This window comes from Neovison vison, chromosome 12 (genome assembly GCF_020171115.1).
Source record: "Neovison vison isolate M4711 chromosome 12, ASM_NN_V1, whole genome shotgun sequence".
In the NCBI taxonomy this organism is placed as follows: domain Eukaryota; kingdom Metazoa; phylum Chordata; class Mammalia; order Carnivora; family Mustelidae; genus Neogale; species Neogale vison.
The window spans coordinates 93,254,397-93,274,823 of NC_058102.1; the positions used below are offsets into that span (position 1 = coordinate 93,254,397).

Genomic DNA, 20,427 nt, shown 5'->3' on the forward strand with positions numbered 1-20,427 from the left:
AAGATTTTTGGGCAAAATTGCCACGGCATTTGGAAGGTGACTGCACACTGTGCTCTCATGTTTGGTGAACCGTTCTTCAGCCCTAGTTCCCTCCGGCTTTGCTCGTGCCCTTCCCCCTCAGTCATATCGACAATTTATTACTTTCTGACAGAATATTAAAATCAAAAAAAATATTAAAATCAATTAATATCAAAGCATCCTCTTTGAATGTTTACACACTTGCCTCTATTTTGAATATTCATCATAGGAGATCTACCACTGAATTTTCTACCACTAAGTTTTGAGAAGAGGGGACAAGACAGTCCCCTCGTTGGCCTCAGAAAACCCCTTCCAGCCCTTTCCCCAGAAGCCTTTCCAAATTGTGCAGGATGTTTAGGCCTCAGTAGAGAATCTTCCTGGTATTACAGAGAACTACAAGTTCTGTAGCCCAACCTCCATGAGTTCCAACCACCCAACTCAAGTGCTAGCTTGGAATACTTCCTGTGAACAGTTCCAAGCGTAACCCCACTATGGACACACAGAAGGACCAGCTCTGCTCCACTTCAGGGCAATCTCCAAGCAAAAGAAAAGAAAAAAAGAAAAAGAAAGGAGGAAGGAAAGAAAGGAAACGAGGAAAGAAAGAAAGAGGAAGGAAGAAAGGGAGAAAGAGAAAGAAAAGAAAGCAAGCAAGCCAGCCAACTAGCCAGGCCCCACCTTCCAACATGATTAAATAGGTAAACCTTTGGTCCTGCGCTATACATGTGGGGAGAAGTGAACCTTCTGGCCAAGGAAGAGCCCACAGAACCTCTGTGGTTATAAAGTGGGTCCTGCCTCCTCACAGACATTACAACTTTGACTAAAATTCATTAGGATGACCTTCCCTCGTATTTCAATAGCACAGTTAGATCAGAACAGCTCCCAGTTGGAACAACCCCCTACCATGGCCTTTGGGACCGAGCTCTCCATGGGCCATACAAAGAGACACTCCTCCAGGGCACAAGTGTGGGACTCACCTCCCAAATCACACACAGAATATGTACAAATAGGTCGCCCGTGAAAGAGAAAAGTTTATCACTTCTAAGCCATGAGTGTGAAATAAATTCAGTTTTTCTGATTTCCTAGCATAGTTTAATTACAAAGGAGCAAAGGGGGTAGAGAAATAACCCACATTTCGTGCTTTCACCATCAGATTAGATAGGCGATTTGCTGATTATGGATTATGGAATGAATAGAATTACATACACTTCCTGTCATTATTATAGACTTCCTTTCCTAAACTAATTTCCACATTCATTAATCTGGTGAGTTCCTGGGGTGCCTCGGTGGCTCAATCGGTTAAGCATCTGCTTTTGGCTCAGATCATGATCCCAGGGTCCTGGGGATTGAGCCCCACATTGGGCTCCCTGCTCAGCTGGAGGCCTGCTTCTCCCTCCTCCTCTGCCCCTTTCTCTGTTGGTGATCTCTTGCTCGCTCTCTGCCAAAGAAATAAATTCTTTTTTTTTTTTTTTAAAGATTTTATTTATTTGTTAGAGAGAGAGAGATACAGAGCGCAAGCACAGGCATACAGAGAGGCAGGCAGAGGCAGAGGGAGAAGCAGGCTCCCTGCTGAGCAAGGAGCCCGATGTGGGACTCGATCCCAGGACGCTGGGATCATGACCTGAGCCGAAGGCAGCCACTCAACCAACTGAGCCACCCAGGCGTCCCCAAAGAAATAAATTCTTAAAAAAAAAATCTTGTGAGTTCCTAGGGTCGGCCACCCATGGCCTGTTTGCCTCTCACACCTCGTGTGTGGACAGCACCCTACAGTCAGCCCAGTCAGCCACCCTGACCACCCGCTTCCTCGACTGCACCCTGTCCTCCCTCCCCAGCCGCACCTTGCCCTTCCCCTGTCCTGCCCTCCCTCCTCCTCATTTGCTCTCCAGGTCTAAGGTTAGACACCCCTTCCTGTGGGACGCTTTCTTGGCTATCCCCCTCTGGGCTTTGCTGCCTTTAATCACTTTTACTGTAACTTCCTTAAGTGTCCATAACCCCCTCTAGACTCTAAACTCCCAGAGGGCAGGAGCCAGGTTTGTTTGCTTCCCAGGTTTCTTCCCCAACACCCAGCAGACCATGGCTTATAAAACATGTCCCGAGTAATATTTCCTAAATGACTGAATCTGAATGCGAGTTATGTGGCAAAGGAGAAACCTCTGCCTATAAGGTCTTCCTTGATTAAGGTCTCAAAAGCCAACCAGAATTTTTTCTGATCTCCAGCCCAGTATTCTCCTTCTTACCAATCAAACGGAGCTTATCTTACAACTTTTCCCTTTCACTCATTCATCTACTAGATACAGAAGTCTTTCTTAGGCTTTGGTTTGCCATCTTCCCTGAAAGGCAGACCCAAAACCCTTTTCTTTACTGCCCTGTTTGTTCCACAGAAATCCCTCAAAAGCCGGCCTCTGAAGGCAGCAGTTCTGGGAACCCTGGAGCCCGCTTTCACCGGGTGTGCACCTGCCCAGCCACAACACTGTCTGTAGGTTATACCACTCCCTGGAGGGCAGATTTGTTGCCATGGAGAGAGATGGGCTGTAAGCAAAACCAAGCCAGCCCGGAGAGATTTAAAAAAAAAAAAAAAAAAAAAAAAAAGTGGTGCCTTCACATACCTGTCAGCTGGCTTTGCAAAGCTTTATAAAAATAATCACAGTAGAGAAAACCAGCCAGAATGTTGCTAACAAGCAGGATATAAAACACAGATTAAAACTAAAAGCCCAACAGGAGAAAAATTAATTTAAGCTCAAATAAAAGAACCCAGAGGCACCCGGGTGGCTCAGTGGGTTAAGCCTCTGCCTTCGGCTCAGGTCATGATCCCAGGGTCCTGCGATCGAGACCCACATCGAGCTCTCTGCTTGGCAGTGGGAAGCCTGCCTCTCCCTCTCCCACTCCCCCTGCTTGGGTTCCTTCTTTCGCTGTGTCTCTGTCAAATAAATAAATAAAATCTTTTGGGGCGCCTGGGTGGCTCAGTGGGTTAAGCTGCTGCCTTCGGCTCAGGTCATGATCTCAGGGTCTTGGGATCGAGTCCCGCATCGGGCTCTCTGCTCAGCAGGGGGCCTGCTTCCCTTCCTTTCTCTCTGCTTGCCTCTCTGTCTACTTGTGATCTCTCTCTGTCAAATAAATAAATAAAATCTTAAAATAAATAAATAAATAATAAATAAATAAAATCTTTTAAAAAAAAGAGAGAGAATCCAAATAATTGGATACCAAACAAGTCAAGGAAGAGAGAAACAGCCTCACTTCACTTTTTTCCTAAAGGAATATTTTTCATTGGGAAATATATGAAACATAGAAAAACAGCATCAAACACAGAATAACAACAATAAATACCCATTACTGCTTAGTGATTAGTAGGCACTTCACTTTACAGAGATGTATGAAGTCAGTACTGTCGGAACCCCCATTTCACAGAGGAGGAAGCTGAGGCACCGAGAGGTTAAGAAACACAAGTCTAGAAAGGGGCAGAACCAGGATTTGGACTCAGGCAATCTGACTCAGTTCCATGCTAGTAAGCACCGGGACTATGCTGCCTCTCAGTTTACACAGGAACAAACACAAACAACCAATATGTAGTTTCAAAGCAGCATGCATAATCATGCACCTGCCATCTAGCTAAAGGAATAAGCACCAAAAAGTACCTTAGAAGCTTACGGTGGCCTTTTCTCAAGCACACACATACCCTTCCCTTCCCTGTCACCCCTTCTACCAACATAACTATTATCCTCAATTTGGGGTTAATTGTCATGCTTTTTGTTACAGTTTTAGTATCTATATACCTAAATGATATGTTGTTAGTTTTCTACTTCATGTAAATAGAATCATAATATGTGCATTTGTTTTTAAGATTTTACTTATTTATTTGACAGAGAGTGTGAGAGAGGGGAGAATTTTGGAGTCACAAGATGTGCAAAGGCCCAACTTCTACAGATTCACAAAGCCATCTGTGCTACTCCGTTTTCTTAATTTGTGCCTCTCTGCTTACAGCAGTTGAGTGTTTTTAAAATACATTTACTGGCTATTAATGTTCTTCTGTGTCATGAGTGTTTGGTTTTTGCTCATTTTTCTACGGGTTGTTTGTGTTTCCTTTATCGACCTGTGAGAGTTCACTGTATGTCATGGCTATGAATCCCTCTTCACTGATACAAGTTGCAAAAATCTTTTCCCAGCTCGTGCTTGTCATTTTACTCTCTTTATGTTGTCTTTTCAAGAATGAAAGTTGCTAGTTTTAATGCAGCTAAGGTTATCAATCTTTTATTGTCTGTGCTTTCTGGGTCTTCTTTAAGAAATCCTTCTCTAGGGGCACCTGGATGGCTCAGTGGGTTAAAGCCTCTGCTTTCGGCTCAAGTCATGATCCCAGGGTCCTGGGATCGAGCCCCACATCAGGCTTTCTGCTCAGCAGGGAGCCTGCTTCCTCTTCTCTCTCTGCCTGCCTCTCTGCCTACTTGTGATCTCTGTCAAAAAATAAATAAAATCTTAAAAAAAAAAATCCTTCTCTAAGATCATAAAGACAGTCTCTCCCAAAGTATTTTCTATAAGTTGTATTTATTTTGCCTTTCACATTTAAGTCTAAATTTGCATGGACTTGATTTTAGTCTATGGTGTGAGGAAAGGATTCAATTTTTAATTTTTTTTTCTATGCTGTTTTAATTGTTCTGATTTTGTCTTACTGTCTAGAAGGGTAAGACTCATACAGAAATGCCACAAATGTTCGTGGCATTTTGTTCTTCCACATACATCTTAGAATAAGGTTATGAAGTTGTATGAAAACCTCACTGGAATTCTAGTTATAATTGTACTGCCTCTAAAGATCAGTAAGAGCGAATTAATATCTTTACAATGTACCTATGAAAGAATACACGTATCTTCACAATATCCTCACATTCGCTTTGTGAATCTACGGATCTGACTACTCTAAGTACCTCATATAAATTGAATCATATATAGTATTTGTTTTGTGACTGGGTATTTCATTTGGTATAATGTCAATACCCACCACCCATTTTGTAGCATCTGTGAGAATTTCATTCTTTTATAAGGCTGATTAATATTCCATTCCATTGTATTATACGCCACATTTCCTTACCCATTCATTCACTGGCGGACATATGACTTCTTTCCACATATTACAAATAACACTGCTATGAACATGGGTGTACAAATACCTGTTTGAGTCTCTGTTTTCACTTCTTTGGGGGGTATATACCCAGAAGCGGATTGTTAAATCATATGATTATTATGTTTAACTTTTTAAGGAATCATTATACTGTTTTCCATTTTACGTTCTTAACAGTAATGCACAAGGGTTCCCATTTCTCCACATTCTCACCAACACTTGTAATTTTGTTGTTGTTGTTGTTGTCATTCTTTTTGTTTGTTAAATAGCTATACTGATGGGTGAGGTGGTATCTCATTTTGGTGCTGATTTGCATTTTCCTAATGTGTTAGTTGCTTTAAACAACAAACTTTGGCTTTATCATTAAAAATTTTTTTTTAAATTTTTAGTTGAAGTATAGTTGACATGCAGTATTATATTAGTTTTAGATACAAACATAGTGATTTGCAATTATGTATTATGAAATGCTCACCGTAAGGGTACTTACCATCTGTCACCACACAAAATTACTACGATATTACTCACTACACTGCCTGTATTGTACTTTTCGTCCTCACGATTTATTTTCTTTCTGGAAGTTTGCGACTCTCAATCCTGTCCACCTGTTCCTCCAATCTCCCAGCTCCCATCCCCTCAGGCGACCATCAGTTGGTTGCCTGTATTTATGAGTCTGTTTCTGTTTGACTGTTCCTTTGTTTTGTTTTTTAGATGCCACATTAAAGTGAAATCATACGGTATCTGTCTTTCTTGGATTTAGTTCACTTAATGTAATACCCTCCAGGTATGTTGTTAAGAATGGCAAGATGCCCCCCTTTTTTATGGACGAGTAATAGCCCACTGTGTATATACACCACATATTCTTTGTCCATTCATCAGTGGACACTGAGGCTGCTTCCATATTTTGGCTACTGCAAGTAAAACCAATCATACTGTTTGTTTTTAATTTTTTGAGGAACCGTGCATACTGTTTTCCATAGTGGTTGTACCAATTCACATTTCTACCATTAGTACAGGCGGGTTTCCTCTTCTCCACATCCTTGCCAAACTTGTTATTTATCTTTTTGATAAATAATGATAAATAATGAATAATTCTGTTGTTAGGTGCTATCTCATGCTGGATTTGATTTGCATGTCCCTGATGATTAGTGATATTGAGCATCTTTTCATGTGTCTTTTGGCCACCCGTAAGTCTTCTTTGGAAAAATGTCTAGTCAGGTCTTTTGCCCATTTTTTATTCCCCTGGAGTGTTGAGTTACAGGAGTTCTTCATATATTTTGGGTATTAACCCTTTATTAGATATATCAATGACTGTAAAAATCTTCTCCCACTCAGTCGGTTGCCTTCTTATTTTGTTGATGGTTTCCTTTGCAGTGCAACAGCTTTTTAGTTTGATGCTCTCCCAATTGTTTATTTTTGCTTTTGTTTCCCTTGCCTGGGGAAACACATCCAGAAAAATATTGCTAAGGCCAAGAGTTTATGGCCTATGTTTTCTTTTAGGAGTTTTATGGTTTTAGATCTTTAATCTATTTTGAATTTATAAGATATAAATAAGTATAAATATGGTATAGGAAAGTGTCCCAGTTTCATTCTTTTGCATGTAGCTGGCCAGTTTTCCCAATACCATATATTGAAAAGACAGTCTTTCCCCACTGTACATTCTTGCCTCTGTAGATTGAGTATTAAAAGGTGGCCTTATTCATAGTATATCTTGAAACTTGGGATTGTAATATCTCCAGCTTTGTTTTTTCTTCTCAACATTGCTTTGGCAATTTTTCTGTGGTTCCATACAAACAAACTTTAGGATTATATGTTCTAGTTCTGTGAAAAATAATTTTGGTATTTTGATAGAGATTGTACTGAATCTGTAGATTGCTTTGAGTGGTACAGACATTTTAATAATATTTGTTCTTCTAACCCATGAACATGGAATGTTTTTCCATTTCTTTTTGTCTTCTTCCATTTCTTTCATTCATGTCTTACAGTTTTCAGAGTATAGGTCTTTACCTCCTTGGTTAAATTTATTCCTAGGTATTTTATTCCTTTTGATGCAATTGTAAATGGGACTGTTTTCTTACATTCTCTTTCTGCTAGTTTGTTATCACTGTAGAGAAACTCAACAGATTCCAGGATACTGATTTTGTATTTTTCAACTTAATTCATTTATCATTTATTTTTATTGAATATTTGTTCTCTGTTTTATTATCTATATTTTTTCCATTACTTCTGTGTTTATTCTGCTATTTCACTTCTTTAAATTTAGATGCTATTATAAAAAATAAGGGCAGGGGCACCTGGGTGGCTCAGTGGGTTAAATCCTCTGCCTTTAGCTTGGGTCATGGTCTCAGGGTCCTGGGACCGAGCCCCGCATTGGGCTCTCTGCTCAGCAGGGAGCCTGCTTCCTCCTCTCTCTCCCTCTCTCTCTCTCTCTCTCTGCCTGCCTCTCTGACTACTTGTGATCTCTATCAAATAAATAAACAAAAATCTTAAAAAAAAAAATAAGGGCAGCAGACCTAATATTTAAAATTAGGACAGGTGTTTACTAATAGCCTGCAGTCAAAAACAGAACATATGGTCCACAAGTAGATACCTCCACTCCTTTGGCTCCTAGAATTTAGAAGTTATAAGAGGCCTGAGGTACATGTTTATGTGGTAATATAGACAGAACTAGCCCCATAACACAATTCAGTCCCTGAGGTCCTAGTCTGAGAAAATCTTTCTCTGTGCTAAGGAGTCTAGAGCTTGTGACCAGGGTTTTCTTGGGATATAGTTGGGAGTTCCAGAAAGAGCTATCTTATAACATGGAGGGGATATAGGTATTTCTGGCAGGTCAGGGGTGAGAGGAATCTTTATCTATGCGTAGCTTATTCAGTTACACCAAAATTAAAAAATAAAAGGCTCTTAGTTCAGCCTTTTTAAGTTTTGATATGTAGTATCTTCCCATTATTCAAACTCAAGTAATCTTTTTTTTTTTTTTTTAAATTTTTTTTTTTTATTTATTTATTTGAGAGAGAGAGACAGTGAGAGAGAGAATGAGCGAGGAGAAGGTCAGAGAGCGAAGCAGACTCCCCATGGAGCTGGGAGCCCGATGTGGGACTCGATCCCGGGACTCCAGGATCACGCCCTGAGCCGGAGGCAGTCGCCTAACCAACTGCGCCACCCAGGCGTCCCCAAACTCAAGTAATCTTTTATTTAAGATTTATTTATTTGAGAGAGAGAGAGAGAGAGAGAGCATGAGAACAAGCATGCACATGAGAAAGAGAGAGAGAAACTCAAGCAGACTCTGTGCTGAGTGCAGAGCCTGACATGGGGCCCCATTGCATGACCCTGAGATCACAACCTGAGCCAACCAAGTGTTGGACACCCAACTGAATGTACCACCCAAGTAGCCCCAAACCCAAGTAATTTCAAATTTTTTGATTTATAAATTATGTAGAAGTTTGGTTTCTGATTCCATGTAGGTTTTATCTCCCTTGCTTACTTGAAAATTATACATTCTGTTTGTTTTCTATAGTTTTCTTAGCTACTTAAACATATTTAGAGTCTAAAGTTAATCTTTTTTTTAAAGATTTTATTTATTTGACAGAGATCACAAGTAGGCAGAGAGGCAGGCGGGGCATGGGGAGAAGAAGGCTCCTCGCTGAGTAGAGAGTCTGATGCAGGGCTCGATCCCAGGACCTGGGCCAAAGGCAGAGGCCCCAACCCACTGAGCCACCCAGGTGCCCCTAAAGTTAAACTCTTTTAAGAGAACCTCTTTTCTCACAGAATCATAGCACACTGTAACTGATTTGCCAATCCCCCTTGCCAATTTATTGTTTTTATTTAGTATTTTAATTCTACCATTTTTAGTACCCCACATTAACATTGTTTTTGTTTTGTATAGCCAATATATCTACAAATTTACTAAGCTTCTACCTTAATAAGCCATTTTACTTCCAGATCTTCCATCTGGGGCCATTTCCTTTTTTTTAATCTGAGTGCATCCTTTGGGATTTTCTTCAGAGCAGTTTGGTTGGTATTAAAATTCCTCAGGTTGTGTTTTGCCTAAAAATGTCTTTTTTAATTTATCCTCTTTAATGATATTTTTACAACATATGAAAAATTCTTCCATATATGTTAAAAAAAACCTTTCATGTTAATAAAATATTCTTAGACAACTGAATTTATAACTCCAAGATCTTTTGGATCCTATTGTTGTTTCTGAAAAGTCAGCTTTTGGTCTAGTTATTTATATAGATCTCTTTTGCCTTTCTTTCTGGCTGCTTTCATTATTTTGTTTGTTTAAAGTTCTTCAGTTTCATGATGAAGTACTAATAATTTCCATTTCTCTTGCTTAAGATCTTTTGGGCTTTCTGGATCTTTAGTTTACTATCATCATTCAACAATTATGGAACTTTTTCTTTTTCTTCTCATCTACAGTATTTCCTTTTTGGAATTGAGAGCATCTTAGGTCATTCCCCTAGACTCATAATCTCATTTTTATATTTTCCCTCTTCTTTGTCTCTCTGACCCATATTCTGGACTATTCAATTTTCTAGCTCACCAGTGTTTTCTTCAGCTATCCCCAATCTGTTTAATGCACTGAATTTTTAACTCTCACTTTTATATCTGTCATCTTCTGAAATTCCATTTCCTTATTTTTAAAATCTGTGTAGTCAATTTATAGTCTCTTGTCCTTATTCCCATTTTTAACACTTTAAAAAAAAAAAGATTTATTTATTTGACAGAGAGAGATAGAGAGAGTTAAGAGGGGACACAAGCAGTGGGGAGGGAGAAACAGGGTTCCCGCAGAGCAGAGAGCCTGATGCAGGGCTCAATCCCAGGACCCTGGGATCATGACCTGAACTGAAGGCAGACGCTTAATGACTGAACCATCCAGGCACCCTCTATTTTGAACACCTTTAAAAATATTTCTGGAAAAAAAAAACCCATTTCTGAAAAGTTAAAATATTTCCATTTTTGGCTGACAAATTCAAGAATGAAATACTTCTAGGTTACACTCCACTGTCTGCTGCTATTACTGGCTTTTACTCATGGTGACTTGTTTCCTTGTGTTCTAAGTGAACGCTGCCTTTCTCCTGAGGGGACTTTTGTTTATTTCTGAGACTCACCTAGAGTTGTGTGGGATACTTACACTGCCATTATGCTACAAGTGAAAACCTCCTCTAATTTTTCTCCTTTCCCTACATTTCTCAAAAGAAATCCTATCCCAATGGATAAAAATCAATGCCAGCAGCATTTGGTATTACTCTCCTGAAAAGGATCACAAATTGGATTATTCTCACTTTGGAATTATGAAGAAAGAATGTGAGAAACAGGCTGCTGAAGTATCTTACAAATCACATTCTCTACCGCTTGCATCTAGGTTCGACTTAAGGAGAATTTTTATTTGACTGTGAAAGTACATCTGGTACATTGTACCTTTTGCAGTTCTTAATCCATCCATATCCACTCCCAGCATTATTATTTCAGTCCCACAGTGAGAACTGGCTCGAGGATCAACCCAACCATTATCGAAATGCACAAACCTGTGAGGGTCATCTGGGTCACAGTTAGGAAGAAACTGAGTGATGGCTTCTGCCACTTCTTCATTTGATAAAACATCCCAGAGTCCGTCAGTGGCCAAGATCAGCACATCATCTGCTCCATGCTCATATCTGGAGAGATCGTAGACTCTTACCTGAAAAGAATGGGAACATTCCTACTTCAGAGGTAGAGAGCGCATTATTTCACACAACAAATGAGCTTCTGAATTCCTTTCTCATTTCCCCTCTAGCCTAGGGGTTTTAAGGGACGTACTCTAAGGCGCTTGGTTGTGCAGCCAGCTCTGGGACCAGGGGTAGCCTCCTTAGGAGACTTGCTGTATAGACATATGGGGCTCACCAGATGGGCTTCATAGCTGACAAGGAAGAATGGATTGGAAATGCAATGCCAGAGACATAGCTAGCACAATACCTATGATAAATACTGTGCTAGCCAGAAGAGCACTCAGAGCTTGCCCCCTTCCTTCCTTTGTACATCCATTCCACAAATACTTAACTAAGGGCCTGCTCTGGGCCAGATGCTCTAAGTATAAAGAAGGATAGCAGAGTTCCCTGCTTCTGGGCTCTGTCTGCGGGGGAGAGCAGGCCAGCCTTGCATCTTCGGTAGTTCCTCTGTGTGTATTTGTCTAGGACTGAGGAGACGCACTTGTTTAATGGGCTCACAGTAATCACTTTTTGGTTGACTTGTTTGAGGCCCTGGGAGCAGGACTCCTCTCATGTAAGGACAGGGCTCAGAACTATACTCAGATTTGAGGGGCCTCAGTCTAGCCTCACTTAGAAAGGACACATGCTAAGTCTGAGTCTCCAAACTGTATCTTGGCAAAGGTGATGTCTTTCCTCATCCCTAGGACCTGGAATGATCCAGATATTTCAATATCCATCCATTCTTTCAGGAGAATGGTTTAACCTTGACAAAACTAGAAAGAATAAAAATGAAGCAGTATTTGGTTGAGGTCACAACTCTATTTTCACCCAACTCTGGCAGCAAAAGAGCTTGGGGTTTCATTGCTATTCCCTCCTAATTTGGCAGAAACAGCCCTGTGTACACCACCCCATGAGCTAAGGACAAACGCAGGTCAGTGTCATCAGTCTTCTAGTTCCTTCACCTCCTCTATGTCTCTCTCCTATCTTCTAAAAGCAAGTCTGAGTGAAAGCTATAGGCCAGAGGAGGGGCAGGGAGAGGAAGGAGGTTGGAGTTTAAGCAGCCGGGTGCCCCATAACACACAGTCAGTGTTAGGTCATTGCAAATCTACAGAGAATTCCATTCTAAGAGGCTTACAGGCTGCTCAAACCCACATCTTTGAAAGCCAAGCCTCCTACAGTTTAGAAAGGTTTGCTCAAGCCTGTGACACCCCGACATAGCCTACACCCAGCAGCAGAAAACAACAAAATACTACACACCTACCCACAGAGCCCTTGGAAAATGAGCTCAGGTGAAAAGCAGCCTCCAGGTACCACGCCTCTGTGGCCTGCTGACTAGGTGATAACAACTAGCTATTGCCCCGAACTCAGGGGTATCCTGGACTGGCTTTTAACATTGCCTCAAAAGGGATGTCCACTTCAAGGGTAAGTTTACCTCCTAGAGAAGGCACTGTGCCTTACAAAGCCAAATTGAAGAAAACAACAAGGGTAATCTTTAGTTTACAGCAGACTGGAAAATCCCAAATGCCAGAATTCTATCTTCGGGCCACTGAACTCATGTGGTCCAGTTTTCACTCCATGGAACCTACCAAATCCCCTTTGGTGTATTTTCTTGTGATTCCTGGGTGTCACAAATGTTATAGCAGTGCTTCTCAAATGCTAACGTGCCTAGGAGTCCGGTGTGTGTGTGTGTGGGGGGGTCCTGCTAAAATGTGGACTCAAATTCAGCTCTGGGTATGGCTAGAAAGGCTGCATTTCTAGCTCACTCCCGCATGATGCCGATGCCCTGGGTCCCGGAACCACACTCTGAGTAGTGAGGCTGAATGGGATTCCTACTGGCCCAGGCTGGCAAGCAAGGGAATCCGGGGCTTGGTGGCCTCTGTGATGCCTCCAGCCTGTCCTCTGTGGCAGGCTTTAGAGAGGACAGCAAATTTTGGCTCTGGGATCCCCAGTCCTGGCTCGCTGAATTATTTCCATGATGGAATGATTCTGCTAGCTTCCTACTGGGGTATATCTACAATACATTTCTGTGATAATCTGAACTCCGCAAAATAAAAAAGGTTATGGGAGGTGGGGTGCTGATGTCAGACATCCCAGTTCCAATCTCATGCCTGTAGCTAAGTAGGATATTCTATCTGTCTTCTAGCTCCTTCTAAAAGAAGGATTTCTAGGTCTGAAGATAACCTCCATTTAATTTCGGGACTACCCTGGGTTTAGGATGCCAGAATCCCTTCAGGTGCTTTCCTGCTGGCCAAAAATATGTAGAGATTCGAGTTGTGTAATCTTAAGTCATCCTGCCCACTACTCAAATGGAAGTCTAGCCAGCAGAATGGGTGTGGATTGGTGCACAGAAACATGTTAGAAAATGCTCTCTTCAATACCATCAATAAATTGAATCCTTCCCTAATTCCACTGTTCACATTTCCACACACAGTTCTCTAATGCAGTTTCATTAGCCAACATGAAAATCCTTTCAAAACCATTCTCAAGTATTTTAAATGTAAATAATAAAAAGCTGGTCTCAACCCTGTTCCCTGAGGCACTCCCCAATTAACATCCTTTTAGGTTTTTATTGCTACCCTTTATTTCCTGCCCTTTAGCCAATTTCCAAAGGACTCTGCCAACTTTCCACTTACAACTCGTGTCTTATACATTAACCTGTGATGCAGAACATTTTGTGAGAAAGCTCTCAGAAAAACCGGGCTGCAGCACAGGACAGCCCGCTGCATGCCTATCCTCCCGGAGGCAAGGGCTCCAGAGGATTCTGCCAGGCTCTAGACTCCTCTCCCTGAAGTTGCCGTTGGCCTTCCTCTATCAGACCACACTCACCTCTTCATTCTGTAAATAGCTTCTTGGTATTCCAGGAAGCCGCACATTTAACTAATGGCTCTGAGGCTCCCCAGGACCCAGACACCAGGAAGTGTGTCTCTGCGGGGCCCAGTAGGGGAGACATGTACTATGCAAATGCCTCTGTCTGAAGGAGAGCTGGGAACGAGGTCAGGGCTTCCTGTGGCTCCTTCCAATGTTCCTGGCTGCCAAGAAGGAAGAGAAAGGCCACAGGAATCGTTGAGATTCTTGCAGTCTTTGAGAGCAATGTAATTTGAGCAGCTAAGAGACGGGGCCAGTGTGGATCTGTCTGTCCACCTAGAAGCACCTTCATGTGTTTACTGAGCACTTACTATGAGCCAGCTACTTTTCTAGGCACTGCAGATACAGCTGTGAGGTCTCTCACAGCTTCTTTGGAGGGTGGGAAGGGGAGAGGAAGAGGGAGAGAAACAATCTTCAGCAGGCTCTATGCACTGGAAGCTGGATGGGGGGCTCAATCTCATGATTTTTTTTTTTTTTAAAGTAAATCCAATATTCTCTTCGCAGATGATATGATACCATATGTGGAAAACCCAAAAGACTCCACTCCAAAACTGCTAGAACTTGTACAGGAATTCAGTAAAGTGTCAGGATATAAAATCAATGCACAGAAATCAGTTGCATTTCTCTACACCAACAACAAGACAGAAGAAAGAGAAATTAAGGAGTCAATCCCATTTACAATTGCACCCCAAACCATAAGATACCTAGGAATAAACCTAACCAAAGAGGCTAAGAGTCTATACTCAGAAAACTATAAAGTACTCATGAAAGAAATTGAGGAAGACACAAAGAAATGGAAAAATGTCCCATGCTCCTGGATTGGAAGAATAAATATTGTAAAAATGTCTATGCTACCTAAAGCAATCTACACATTTAATGCAATTCCTATCAAAGTACCATCTATCTTCTTCAAAGAAATGGAACAAATAATTCTAAAATTTATATGGAACCAGAAAAGACCTTGAATAGCCAAAGGGATATTGAAAAAGAAAGCCAAAGTTGGTGGCATCACAATTCCGGACTTCAAGCTCTATTACGAAGCTGTCATCATCAAGACAGCATGGTACTGGCACAAAAACAGACACATAGAACAATGGAACAGAATAGAGAGCCCAGAAATAGACCCTCAACTCTATGGTCAACTAATCTTCGACAAAGCAGGAAAGAATGTCCAATGGAAAAAAGACAGCCTCTTCAATAAATGGTGTTGGGAAAATTGGACAGCCACATGCAGAAAAATGAAATTGGACCATTTCCTTACACCACACACAAAAATAGACTCAAAATGGGAAGGACCTCAATGTGAGAAAGGAATCCATCAAAATCCTTGAGGAGAACACAGGCAGCAACCTCTTCGACCTCAGCCGCAGCAACATCTTCCTAGGAACATCACCAAAGGCAAGGGAAGCAAGGGCAAAAATGAACTATCGATCTCATGATCTTAAGATCATGTCCCAAGCCAAAATCAAGAGTCAGAGGCTTAACCGACTGAGCCATGCAGGTGCCCCTCAGTTCTACAAAACTTCTACACTCGTAGATTAGACAGACACACAAACTCCAATGTCAGAAGAGGACAGGTGCTCTGAGGAAACATCGGAGTAAGAAGAACGACAAGATGGGGTCACTGAGTGACAGATATTCAGGAAGGCACGTGATATAATGAGCACTGGGTCTTACATAAGACTGATGAGTGACTGAACTCTACCTTTGAAAACAATAATACATTATATGTTCATTAATTGAATTTAAAATAAAAAAAAAAATAAGAAAAATGATAAGAGAGTCCTTCTAGAAGACCTGGCTATAGCAGGCCTCTCTGGGAAGGCACTGTTTGAACAAAGATCTCAACAAGGGAGGTGACTTCCCACAGGTCCCTTCCTGTGCCTCCCGTTCCTTCCTCTGGACATGGTGTTAGACTGGGGGTGCAGTGCCCCCCTTTGCTGCCATCCTGAAGGAAACCAACAAGCAGGGTCCATTCCTCTTCCCCAGTCTTTGTAGTCACAAGCCTACAGCCCCCCCAGCACAGCTCTTCCCTAGCTGTACCTGTTTGGGTCCCCTTGTTTGTCTCTGCCACAAGATCATGCTCAAACTCTCCTATGCCTAACAATCACCTGGGGCTGGGGCGACTGGGTGGCTCAGTCGGTTATGCATCTGCCTTCGGTTCAGGTCATGATCTCAGGTTCCTGGGATTGAGCCCTGCATCGGGCTCCCTGCTCAGCGAGACGCCTGTTTTTCCCCCTCCCTCTGCCATTCCCTCTGCTTGTATACTCTCTCTGTCAAATAAATAAATAAAATCTTAAAAGAAGAAGAAGAAGAATCATCATCATCATCATCATCATCACTGGGGGTGCTCACCCAACAACTTGAGATTCAAGGGCCCACCTTTACCGTTCTGATTGTGTCGATCTGAACCCAGGCATCAGCTTTAGACAAAAGCCAGGTAATTCCAATGCAAGTGGTGGGGGAGCCTTGCCTCGGAAACAGGGTCAGAGGCAGTAGGCTCCTCAAGGGGCAAGGTCTGAGCTGCCCTCTCTGTTTCTATCCCCAGAACACAGAACAGGGAGCTAGCATTTGGGGAGCATTCAATAAGCAGCCAAGAGAAGCATCTGCCTCACTGCACATCTACCCTTGTTCTGCTGACCGTGAACACACAGTGACTTGGGCCTCTTCTCTCCCCTCCCCAAACCCACCCTCTGGCCAGAGATCCCACTTTGCATTTCTTCTTATGCTTGCAGTATTTTTCATAGTAAGTAACAATAGATCTTCGGGACATACTTGCTGAGACAAAGAAGAAACGTGAGGAAGGGAGGAAGAAAAATCATTCCGCATCAGAGATCTATTCAGAGGCTGCTCTAATCTGGTGACCGAGCGGATTTGACTTGTTACCTCTGCCACGCAGTCACCCAAATGCAGTGTGCTGAAACTTAGCAGAAGTTGCAGACTCTCTCCTTTTCCTTCCCTGTCCTCACTGGATCTGCTGACAAAAAACTCAGTGTACAGGAGGGAGCAGGAGGGAGTCTGGGGGCACAGAAGAGCCTTGGCCAATGTGCCCCTGAATGAGCCGAGTGCGGACTATATTTGAAATATACCACAGATATTCTTGTGGGTTTGCTTTTTCTTTTGCAGTCTGCAGACAAAGTAAACATGTGACTTTTGAGGATGGATACAACTTAATAGCTGAAATGTTTCTACGTCAGTGGAAGTATTAGGTAAGAAGCCTGAAGCTGAACCCAGTGCTACCGGCTGACCCCTCTAGCAGGAGGCTTTCGTTTTCTCCTCATGAGACCAGTGCTTTGCAGCTCAGTGAGTAATAGCCATAGGACGGAATTTCCTTTACATGCTGGGCTACTCCCGTGATCTACTCCTTTCTTTGGTCTTTCACTGGCTTGTGCACCACGAAGTAAAGGCTTAGTGAATGAATCAGTGAATGAATGGCTTGAATCTAGCTTATCAATCATCTGAGGAATAAGTTTGTATTCATTAAAATGCCCATTTACAGAGCTAAAGGTCAGAAGAAACCTCAGCCTGTGAGGGAAGGCCTGTGGGTGCAGTGTAGGTGGACTGAGTCGTGTCAACTCCAGTGAGGACACACACAAGAGTGACCCTGCGTCCCAGTGTGCATGAGATAGTTTTGGTTTGTGCTGTTTTCCCAGCATAATTATTAAAGATGTCCACACTGACTCTCAAAAATGACCTGGTTGAGAGGGTAAGGCATATCATCACCTGACGAAGAAATAACAAAATGACTGCTACTTCCGGCCATTAGGACCTAACGAAACCACATAACCAGACTGTGTTATTGCTGCACAGGACTTTTTGCACCATGGCAGGATTTCAGAGATCTCCAGCGAGCAGGAGAGTGAGTTACTATGTATCTCACTTCAGGAGAGAAGACATAATGTGTCTGACCACACATGGTCCAAGAACACTCAAGACACCCTGGTCTTCAGGGGCACCTGGGTGGCTCTGTCAATCAAGCGTCCCACTCTTGATTTCGGCCCAGTGCATGATCTCAGGGTTGTGAGATTGAGCCCCACATCGAGCTCCATGCTTGGTGTGGAGCCTGCTTAAGATTCTCTCTCCCTCTCCTCTGCTCCCTGCCCACCCCCCCTCCCCACTTCTCTCTTCCACTCTCAAAGAAAAAAAAAAAAAAAAAGATCTTCAAACATCACAGCCAATGATGCCATGTTTGCCTACCATCTGCTGAATGGTCTGGTGGCCACTGAGGTATGGATGTCATTTTATGTCCGTGAGATCACAGGCATGCATCTTCTTTATACATGATTAAATCTGTTTTTCTTTTTTATTCTTATTTTTTACATTAAACCGTACACCCACATAGAGCTTGAACTCAGGACCCCAAGATCAAGAGTCTCATGCTCTACCAACTGAGCCAGCCAGGCGCCCTGGGATTTGCATTTTTAAACAAACTTCTCAAACTATTCTTCCGGGTGTAATGCAATAAATAAATGCAAAAAAAAAAAAAAAAAAAAAAGATACTACATGTTTAACCGAAACATTCAAGTGAAATTATTATTTTTTAGAAGGGGATCAGAGCAGAATAATCTCCAATGAGAAGAAATATTTGACACAATAGAGAGGATGGCTCCCTTGTGTGACCATAAATTTTATGAGTTGCCAAGTCAGAATTTTTGGTGTCAAAGTAAATGTCAAATTCTGGTTTTATTCAAATAGCTAGTTACTTCCCAAGTCATTTCCCAATGGAAACAAGCCAGGAAAATGTCACATGCACACACACAAGTGATTTTTACAGCTAGACCAGAGAGAGATGCAGATGGAGGACAAGTGAAGTCACAGAATCTTTCCTAGATGTAGGGTCAGACGGCACCTTAGTCAAATAAAAGCAGCTTCTCTATACTCTTTATTAATGTGATTCCCCGCCCCACCCCACACACATTTTCAAAGTGGAGGTGATGGTGGTGGTGAAAGGGGAGCAGACAGCCTCCAAGAGTAAAGCACCCCAACTGCCAACTGAAAAGATGCACGAGATGTTGGCGGAAGGGCACAGACTTCCAGTTACAAGACTAGAGATACCAAGTCCAGCATGGGAACTGTAGTTACACATAACCTACAGATGCTGTGTTTTATACACACACACACACACACACACACGTATATGTATATACATTTTATGTATATATGTATATGCATAAAATATATACACATCTATATATATTACTATATTATATACTTAAAGGTGCTGAGAGTAAAGCTTTAATATTCTCAGCACAAGAGAAGCAGTAATGATCTGATGGGACAGAGCTATGGTGCTAATTATTTTGTAATATACGTACACAAGTGCATCAAATCAACACATTGTATACTTTAAGCTTATACAATGTTACACATCAATTGTATCTCAGTAAAACTAGAAAAAGAAAACTGCCAAACACAATTGTTCTAGACTACCAAAGCATCCCTAGCTAGAACTCACCATTTTTGTTTTGTAGGAGTAGCCATGGTTTGTGAGGCCTGAAATTTATACAATTTTATTTTATTTTATTTTATTTTATTTTTTAAATAAAATAAAAGATTTTATTTATTTTAAATTTTAAAGGAGAGAGAGAGGGAGAGAGAGTGAGCACAGGCAGACAGAATGGCAGACAGAGGCAGAGGGAGAAGCAGGCTCCCTGCTGAGCAAGGAGCCCGATGCGGGACTCGATCCCAGGACGCTGGGATCATGACCTGAGCCGAAGGCAGCTGCTTAACCAACTGAGCCACCCAGGCGTCCCTGAAATTTATACAATTTTAGCAGCTCTCTTCACAAAAAAGAGTACAGAAACAATTATGGATAAAAACACAGATATTAATGTGTTTATTTAAAGTGAGGACAGCACCTGAAGGACTCAATGGGTTGTGTCCAGCTCTTGGTTTCAGCAAAGGTCATAATCTCAGGGTGGCAGGACTGAGCCCCATGTCAGGCTCTGCACTCAGCGGGGAGTCTGCTTGGGATTCTTTCTCTCTCTCTCTCCCCCTCTGCCCCTCCCTCCTGCATGCACACATGCACTCTCTAAAAAGAATAAATCTTTTAAAAAATAAATAAATAAAATAAAAATAATAAGAGAAGGAGCACCTGGGTGGCTCAGTCATTCACGTGCCTGTCTCTTGGTTTTAGCTTATGTTATGATCTCATGGGTCATGAAATTGAGCCCCAGGTCAGGGGCATGCTCAGCAGGGAGTCTGCTTGAAAGTTCTTTCCCTCTGTCCCTCACCCCACTTCCTCTCTCTCAAGTAGATAAAAAATATTTTTTTTTTTAAATGAAGGAAGAAACTGTAACAAGTTCCTGAACCGTGGAAAATGAGGTCCCTTTCTTTTGAGAAATGTTTACAAAGAACTGATTCCTGACTGTAACCTTGCTTCTCCTCTCACCTAGAACATTCTATATTTCCTAGCAATAACCAGAACTCAGTAAGGGCTGGTCCAAGTGAAGAACCCTGATAACTTATGTTTAATTAGCTTCTTTGGAAATCTGCCTCCATACTGATAACTAGATTAACTCTGTTAACTAGCTAAACAGCTAACTCATCAATTTACATTAGTTTGCACTGGAATGATAGCTGATTATTCTTCTAATCTTCAAGATTTCACAGCAGGGAGGGTACTGCTACAGAGCTTCCAAGACTGCCTCTATCAGTTCCTGCCCTCCCTGTACAAGCACGCTGTTTCACCCATGAAAAGATGGATTCCAATTTCCCTCTCCCAAAATATGGACCAGCCTTAGTGATATCCCTGAC

At 42.0% G+C, this 20,427-nt stretch overlaps 1 protein-coding gene across 1 annotated transcript in view; it reads right to left on the bottom strand.

Moving 5' to 3' along the window:
• PPM1H (protein phosphatase, Mg2+/Mn2+ dependent 1H) overlaps positions 1 to 20,427 on the bottom strand; it is a 257,080-nt gene that overhangs the window by 14,001 nt on the left and 222,652 nt on the right. Inside the window, exon 9 of the mRNA XM_044228930.1 lies at positions 10,648 to 10,799. Coding sequence (XP_044084865.1) covers positions 10,648 to 10,799 — 152 coding nt within the window. The remainder of the gene's footprint in view (positions 1 to 10,647; positions 10,800 to 20,427) is intronic.